At 50.6% G+C, this 8821-nt stretch overlaps 1 protein-coding gene across 1 annotated transcript; it reads right to left on the bottom strand.

Annotated features, from left to right (window-relative positions):
* Positions 1 to 1051: 1051 nt before the first annotated feature.
* On the bottom strand, positions 1052 to 7600 carry OTOP2 (otopetrin 2). The gene is made up of 7 exons (XM_061455506.1): positions 7073 to 7600; positions 6043 to 6480; positions 5473 to 5609; positions 4772 to 4830; positions 4096 to 4229; positions 2753 to 3642; positions 1052 to 1415 (listed from the first exon to the last, which is right to left on the bottom strand). Exons 2-7 carry the CDS (start codon positions 6446 to 6448, stop codon positions 1245 to 1247), a joined length of 1797 nt encoding a protein of 598 aa, XP_061311490.1. The 5' UTR covers positions 6449 to 6480; positions 7073 to 7600; the 3' UTR covers positions 1052 to 1244.
* Positions 7601 to 8821: the final 1221 nt, after the last annotated feature.

Below are 8821 nucleotides of genomic sequence, written 5' to 3'. Positions count from 1 at the left end.
GACAATAAACCCTTTATTGGAACAGCAAACCCCCATGTCTCAGGGTACACAGAAAGCTCATCCGTTCCGCTTTGACACCCAACAGAATGGGCTCCACTTGGACTCTGGGGCAATTTCCACCTCCCAAAGCCCAAGAGTCCTGCTCTGGAAGCCCCCTCCGTCATAGAGTGGTTCATGGAGAGCTGCAGGCACCCAGACACCTGTGTTGGGGCCCCATTGCTCCATGTCCTGGGGCTGTGCTCACAGCCTCAGAGCACGCACAGGGCTGAGGATGCAGCACAAGCATCCCTTCAGAGACCAAATTTGCCATGGCATTGGGTTGAGTTCTGAGTCGCAGGGTGTAGCAGGTCCCCTCAGGAGGTCAGAGTTGCAGTGAAAATCAATAAATAACATACAAAAATGTTCAGGTATTTTAAAAAATCATTATCTATTTAAAAAAACAGAAACCCAATCTCTTGAACATTCCCCACTCTACATTGCCCATACAAGCTTTATGCTTCTTGAGCCCTGATTCAGGAAAACTGGGATAAAAAGTGTGCTTAGAGCAATCCTCTATCAGGGCCAGCCCAGGACCACATGCACAGCTCTCCTGTAGAACAACCTGCCCCTTGGGAAGAGTGATGCCTCCTTGGAGAGGAAGGAAAACAGCAGAGGCTGGTACAGGGAAGGTCAATATAAATGGGTAATGCAGAGAGGAAGGAATAAAAGGATTCCCAAAGCCTTTGGTGGTCACTGGTTTGGTTTTCACATCTCTGCAGGGCAGTGATTTCTGACTGGCCATACCAGAAGCTGAAGTAGTTTCATTTCTTTGCCTTCCACGCCTGTGTTAGCCCCTCAGGCAGGCACTGAGTGTCCAAGAGGGCCAAGCACCCACTGGAGGGTCCATCAATGGCATGGAGTGAACAGGCTTTTAAGCAGGAAGGTGAGTCTCTGCAGGAACCAAGGGTAATCACCATGACCCTGTTGTGGACACCTTCCTTGCTTTATCTTTGGAGCTTTAAGAACATCACACACACACACACACACACACGCATGCACATCCACGCACAAGTAGCAAAAATAGAATCTGGACTATGTCTGGATGATCTGCACTGGCGATTCATAAATGCCCCAACACTGCAAAGGGACACGATTCAGGCAGTGCTGGGGGACCCCTGGGGACATCAGGGCAGTCTCCCAGCCCCAGGGTAAGGAATAAGGCAGATTGGTTGAGGAGGATCGCATCTTCCTTGCGAGAGAGTTCTTTAGGACATGATGTAGACCTCCAGCAAACTGGCCACCGCATGCATTCGGTAGAAGATCCCAAATGGCAGGCAAATATCCACGATGGCCGGCCACATGGAGTCACCATAGAAGTTCAGTTCTGTGTCGTTGTCAAACTGGGGCCGGGCACCGAAGGCTGGCATGATCCAGAGCTGTTGGAGGAAACAGAATGGCACTGCAGTGAGGAAGGGGAGCGGTGCGGCAAGCACCCGCAATCACAGCTGCTGAGAGAGACCTGAGCATGGTAGGAGCCTGTGCTTCCACTAAGACTTTAGTTCTGAAGAAGGCTTTTATTTAGTGTATAAAACACTATATAATATATATAATGTGTGTATATATATATATATATTTTAAACAGGGGAAGTTTACATTGGATATAAGGAGGAAGTTCATTACTGTGAGGGTGCTGAGGCACTGGAATGGGTTGCCCAGGGAGGTTGTGGATGCTCCATCCTTGGCAGTGTTCGGGGCCGGGTTGGACAGAGCCTTGGGTGCCCTGGTTTAGTGTGAGGTGTCCCTGCCCATGGCAGGGGTTGGAACTGGATGATCTCAAGCTCCTTTCCAACCCAAACTATTCTGTGATTCTATGGTGATGTATGATCTAAGCTGGCTTTCGATTCAGAGACCGGCTCGAACCAAGCGCTGAAGCACTCACCAGGGGGAGAGCTTGAGCCCGTTGTGTGTGAGCATGAGTCTGGCCTCACCGAATTCATTGGATGGAGCAAGGGGATGCAAGGCTGAGCTGGCAGCACCTTAGGCTCCGTTGTGTGTGCCTTGCTCAGCAGCCCAGCCGGTGTGTGTATGTAGCTGCATGAGGGTTGTCAGCCCATCCTCTGTGAGCATAAGCATCAGATCAGTGTGGGGACATGATGTGACTGACTAGCCGAGGGTCTCTAGAGGCACAGCATGTGCTTGGCTTCTCTGGAGGTGCAGCTGTAACCCTACATTTCTTTTGTAGGGAACTGTGGTCCCCCGGATGTGGAAAACCCCAGCTGAAGTTGTCCGATTGCTCCTCACAGCAGCTGGGATCAGCAGCTGGGCTCCTAAGCCATGGATGTTGAGATGTGCTGCCATTTCTCAAGAAAACCCAGACTTCACCCCAGGTATTTGTCCCTTCCTCTCCTTTCTTTGGGGATCTAAGGGAAGGGTTTAATGTATTTTATTGCTTTTAATAAACTATTCTGCATATCTGCTAATACCCACTAAGAAATACTAAACCTGATTCTGCTCTTGTACCCACTGATTTTATTGTCTGGTCATGCTGGTGTAGCCTAAAATGTCTTAGCTCCAAGGCAGTCGCTCTTGCTTTTAAGTGACAAGGGAATATCAGCTGTCTGCACATACAAATCTAAGTGTGCTCTCTGTGCAGGGAAGGCACAGAAAGGACCTGATTTGCAAGGGCTGCATCCTTTCCTGCCCAGACACTTCTCTCTTGTGCTTGCTTCCCTCTCCCCCACCCCGACAAACTCTTCTCCCTGCAGGTACTCACGATGATATTGCTCAGCAGGAGGAACATGGAGATCTCCTTTAAGAACTTCCTCCTCCAGTTCATCTTCTTGGGAGCAGTGAGGGACCTCACGAGGTCGGAAGGATGGATGGCTTCTGAGCCAGAGACAGTGCTAGGGGCCAGGGTGCTGCCGCTGTCTGGCATCCGGAGGGACACGGCACTGATGTTGACAAAGGTGAGTCCATAGAGATCCTTCTGGTGGGAATCATGCTTGTGGTCCTCCTTGGGGGGCTGCCGATGGAGGCCTTCGATAATGAAGATGTTCTGGAAGGTGTGCTGAGCAATCATGAGGAGGGCATAGGTGAGGTTGAGCGCGCTGATAGCGTCCCTTGGTGTGCTGGCTACAATGGCCACGATGGAATAGTAAGAAATAGCGTACTGCCCCAAGGCTGCACCCATGAGCAGGGCCACGTCCAGGGTCCTGGTTGGGTTCTTGTGCCGATCCATGTCTCTCTTGTCAAACCGGTAGATGACAGAGCCGCCAATGCAGACAAGAGACATCAGCCCCAGACAAACAATGTTGAAGATGTAGTACATGGAGAGGGCTTGGATCTTCTTGCTGGATTCAGTGCTGGAATTTACCTGCACCTCGTAAAGAATGAGGACTCCCAAACCACTCACCAGAGTGATGAGGCCCAACACAATGCCTACAAAGAAGGTCCTTCGGAAGAGCCTGAACTTCAGGCGGTGAATGTGGTGGGAGTGGTGGTCTATGAAGCGCCCAACGTTCTTCCACATGACATAGACCATGGCAGAGGCAAAGAGGCTGTACTCGATGTTGAAGGGGTACAGCCAGAAGTAGCCGTTCTTGAAGACCTGGCAGATTTGGCTGTTGCAATTGCATTCTTCAGGTGAGCTACTTCTCATTCCCGCTGGAACAAGACAGAAACACATGGATGCAGTGGTATGAAAACAAGAACCAGCACTTGTTAGCAGCCCTGAAGAACTGGATGCTCAGGGTCAGTGAAAAACAAGGCCAAGGACAGAAGAAACAGAAGAATATGTGATCACTTTGAAAACAAGGACATTGCAATCTCAGCTTTCTGGTGCTCACGATCTTTCTGGTTAGGTGCAGGTTAAATATCTCTCTTTTCCTTCCCTTCATTCCCATCCTATTTGTACAGAACCTTCCACCTTTGTGACTCCACTGTGATACAGATTAAGACATGAACATTAGGACCTGTCTCTTAACATACCAGCTTAATTAAATGAGCCTTCAGCTCTTGACAGGCCTCCTGAATAGGGGTAAAACCAGACTTGCAGAACAATTTCTACCTCGTGGGCTCCTTCCCTGGATGAGATGGCTCTACAAATGGGTAAATTACCTTTCAAAAGCCACCTGAAGATTTCATCTGTCACATTCTTCTTCAGCTTCGAATGTGCTTTGTGAACAGACTCATCTGTCACTGCTGACATCCACACTGCTAAGTTTGTAGTCAGTGTTAGCATCAAGCCGCACCTGCAGAAGAAGAAGGCTCATGAAATCAAAGCATTTGCTCTAGGCCATGTAGTTCTCTGCCTATTTTTGGTCCATGCTCATGAGAATTAGAAAGACCTGATTCCTCTTGCTGCCTGTGGAAGAGCTTCTCAATAGTGAATAGATAAACAGGTCTGGATTGGGCTCCAGTAGATCCAGTCTTGCAAAACTGGATCTTGTTTTAGGCTGAGGCTTGCCCACTGCATCATTATCTTCCCCATGGAAGCAAAAGTCAGCTGTGAATCATTTAATGCTAATTCTTTAGTTAATACCAGTCTGCTTTAAGTAATGTTTGGACTCTTGAATTGGATCCCAACCCTGCTACATCCATAGGTTATAAACCTCAACCACTGGAGCTGGGATCTAAGGCTGGTTGGAGATTGATGGGGTTTAGGTTTGCCCAGGATTAAGGCAGATGGGATTATCCCCTTGCTGCACCTTAGCTGTGTGATTGAGCACACAGCGGGTTTGCAGTGACCCAGGTTCTTCTGGGTCAGTGGGATTCAAAGAGCATCAGTGCTCACCTGGTGACGTTCAGGTGCACGTGGACACAGTCCTTGGCAGAGACCCACAGGAAGTACGTCTGGCAGGGGTGAGAAGAGGAGTTGTTATTTCCAATACAGCAAGCAAGCAAACCACATTGTTCTGAAGCAGAGATCTCCCTGCCCAGCAGAGAGCAAGCTGGAACCTCTCTTGCTTGGGTCCACCTGCACCCAGCCCACTAACCCATAATCCTGGCCCTTTGGTGGATGCAGTCTGTTCTTTCTTTACTTCTCCTGCCCTGTCCCACTGCCATTGCACTTCCCATGGCCAGGCCCTGTTTCTGTCAAAATTGTCCCTATCTGACCTGTTCTCTGCTTGGCGTTGTCCCAGAGCAGATGGTCCTCTATGGAGGACTTCAAACTGCAAGGCAGTCCCTGCCCTGACTGTCCTCCTCCCTCTCTGCTCCTCATGGGAAAAGAGGCCCGGATGGATGCAGGCTGTGACAAGCATCCTGCCATAAGCCAGAATGTCACAGGATGGGAACAAGTTTAAACCCATGCCTTAAAGTGAGTTGCCACAGCTAGAAGCTATTGTGGGTGGATTACATGAGCTGGGTAAGGGCTGAGTGAAGCCACTTCCATTTGCAGGGGGAGTTGAACTATGTCCATGAGGTGAGAGCTCCAGCTTCCACTGGTGGCTCTGGCTCTTTACCCCTCCCTCAGACAGTGCACAACCGTCTTACCTGGACGACCACAAATATTGCTTGCACAATGGGGTAGATTATTTTGATTGCAGACAGGCAGCTGTAGAAGCTTGAGTAGTATCCTATTTTGAACACATCCATCACAAGGCTGAAAATGGCAAACAGGATCAGGCCTCCTGTTGAGGAACCAAAACATCTGTGACCGGATGCATGCTCATGAGGGCTAATGCAGATAGATGAGATGAAGAGGGACTATTGCCATGGAGAGGCTTTGCTTCTACTTGTTTTTCCTCTCCCGGTACCCAAATTATCTTGGCACTGACAGACTCATTTTGCCTGGAAGGGATTTTCAGTCTGGCTGGGACTGACAGCTCTTGTAAAAGCAATGGTAAGGCTGGAAGGAACCTGGTGTAAAGGACCCAGAGCTATTGCAGATAATGGGAGGCCTGGTAATAAAACCAGTGGCAGGACTGAGCTCACCTTCTGAAGCAGGGCATGGTGCCCCAGCGCCGGAGGAGGATGTGCCCCAGATGGATGCTGTAATAACTGATACCCCCATGAACTCTCCACCCTGCACCTCGACCCATCCCACCCCCCGAGAGCTCCTACCTCTCAGCCAGATAGGCCCAGCATGGGAGTCCTTGCAGAGGATGGCGTCTGGGCACCGGGAGGTGCCAAAGAGGTAGAAGATGATCCATACAATGACTACGAGCATCATGACAGTCAGCAGGAAGAAGACATCGTAGTCATGCACAGCGATCTTCTCGAAAGCCCCGCTGCTCACCAGCGTGCAGGCCAGCAACGCCAAGTGCACCGCGAGCAGGATGGAGAACATGCGGCCGCCCTTCTTCCACACTTCCTTGGAGGCAGGAGTGGAGGGAGGCTGATGGGGCTGGCGGCTGAAAGAGGCTCTCTGGCTGGAGGCCAGGCTGGCTTTGTCATCCTTGTGTCCGCAGCCCATGCTGGAGGTGGAGTGTCCGATCTCACTGCTCTTCCGCATGGGCTCTTCGGTCATGGTTCAGCCAATGCTTTAGCTGAGGGTTAGTGCTGTTGGGAGGAGAGTCCCATGAGTGAAAGGAGTCACTTCATTTTGAATAGGGCTGGACCAAAGCAGGATGTGATGAGGAGCAGAGGACGTACCAAAGGAATGGGGAAGGCTGAGACAGGGAGTGCAAAAAGAGGGATGAGCTCATTTCCAACCTTTCTCTTCCTGGTTCCCTGAAGGCTGTGCTCTTGCTCAAGATGCTTTTGGCTGGGGAGGTCCCAGCTCAGTTTAACAAGGCTGCCTAATTCACCACACAACGTTTAGGTGGGTATTGAAAAAGCAGTAAAAAGGCACTCAGGGGATCAAATATCCTGGGGCAGGTGGCCAAGGTGGCTTGATTTCTTAATGTCAACCACTAAACACTGAGAAATGTTGTACTTCCTGGCTGGGAACACACCACTGTAAGGTAAGAAAGCCCTGGGAATCTTTGGAACATCACGTCATGGCTTACACCAGTTCCAGCAAGAAGGGTGTGAGCTATCTCTGCTATCGCTCCCTCTCAACCCCCTTGCCCATGCCAAGCTTGGGACTTCATTGATTCCCCACGCAAAGCCTGAAACAAAGCGAGTTAAGCACTCCAAGCCATTCACTGACCTGGTTTGCTGCCTGGAATCCCAATCTCTGCTCTTTGCACAGGCTGAGAAGCTTTCCTGTCGCTGCAGCTTGGTCAGCCGAAGACTTTATACCCGTTGGGATGTCTCTGTGATTTATACCATGTCTGGAGCCGACTGCAGTTCTTCACGGGCTTCTCAGCGGAACTCATGTGATCCATTTTGTGCAATAGCTGATTTTGGGGAAGCAGGGGAGAGATGAGGAGATAAGGGTTGTTATTTACCTGGGGAGGGCACGAGGTGACAACACTGCTGAGCATGGCATGGACCGCTCGGACGCAGGGTCACGGTCACCAGCGAGCAAAGCCACCCCATCAAACCACTCTCCCTGCACTTATGGGTTCTCTCCCCGGGCGAGAAGATGGTTTAGGTTGAAGAACTTATCTTTGCTGATGGTTTGGAGCTTGGCTTTCTGCTTGGCTGAGCACAATAAATATTGCGCCTCACCCTGTGCTATTCAAATCAGCACCCGCTACAGCTGCAGTGGTTTTGAGAAGGAAGAAATTTGCATTGGTATCAATTCGGTGCCAAGGGAAGCTCAGTATTTTCTCACCAACAATGAGGAAGATTTATCCTTAGAGCAGGGCAGGATTTAGGGGCTGGAATCCGTGTCCCTTTGCTGACGCATTGCCTTTGACTTCTCAGGGTGGGTTCACCTTTCTCTTGCCCGCAGGAGCTTAACTTGTGTCCTTTCGGGAAGAAAGAAGTCATGGCACGAACCACAGGGCAGATGGGATTCTGTGATTTGCCAGGTGAGGGGGGAGCTTTCTCTTAGCTGTTATATGTTGGTGGGGGAGATAAAGGACCCCGGGCTGATCTGACTGAATGCGGACAAGTCATATTCCTTCATGAGGACACCTCTCTTGGAGATGTCCCTGCAGCTCGTCTCTGGGGCAAGCACAGCCTGGGGCTGTTTGCTGTGCATTTTCAGTCCCATTCCTGCCTGCTCATTCCTCTGTGCTCCTTCTTGGAGCCCTATAGGGACAGCATCAAACTGAGCTGCGTGGGATGGTGCAGGAGAGAGCTCACATCTCCCGGACAGCCCAGGGAGAGCTTCGTGTCTCTTTCCCGTGCTGCCACCAACCGGCTGTCACAAAGCAGTGCTGGGTCTGCCCTGCCTGGCCTCTGCTGAGCCTTTGGGCTCCTCTTTGGGGTGAGTGGTTGGTCTCAGTCTGTAGCCATTCCCAGGGGAACCCAGACCCCTTTACAGTGACTCTGAGCTGACAGTGGTGATGCTCTGCGCAGGTGATGATCAGAGTCCCCCCAGAGCGACACGCAGTGATTTATCCTCTCTCTTTTGTCTTTAACAGCCAACAACAGAGGAAAGAGCATTTACAGCCTTGGGCAATGCTCCTGGTCCTTCCTGGGAGCCACCAGACAGTGTAACAGGCTTAATTAGTAACAATACAAGAATCATTCAATCACCTTGTAATGAACTGCAGACATTACTGCGCTGCTTTTCACCCGGAAGGATCCCAGCCACAAATACCTCCATGTCTACTACATCGCACCAGGACCTACTCAATGAGGCTGAACGGGTGAGCATGAACCTGCTGATGTGAGCAGCCCCCGTGGGGTGGGTTTTTTGCTTACAAAATAAGCTGCTTTCCTCTCTATCTTCCCTCCTCTCTGCTCGTTACCTTCCAGTCCTCTCTGCTGCTCTCTTTCAGTCTTTCCCCCCTTTTCCACGCTTCCCTGCTTTCTCATCCTTGGACTTCCTTCATCCTCTCCA

This window comes from Pezoporus flaviventris, unplaced genomic scaffold (assembly GCF_033815535.1).
Source record: "Pezoporus flaviventris isolate CSIRO_AGI_PZ_B2104156 unplaced genomic scaffold, CSIRO_AGI_Pfla_v1 ptg000020l, whole genome shotgun sequence".
Classification (NCBI taxonomy): Eukaryota; Metazoa; Chordata; class Aves; order Psittaciformes; family Psittacidae; genus Pezoporus; species Pezoporus flaviventris.
The sequence above is the reverse complement of the archived record's forward strand: the minus strand, read 5'-3'. Positions and strand labels throughout refer to the sequence as shown.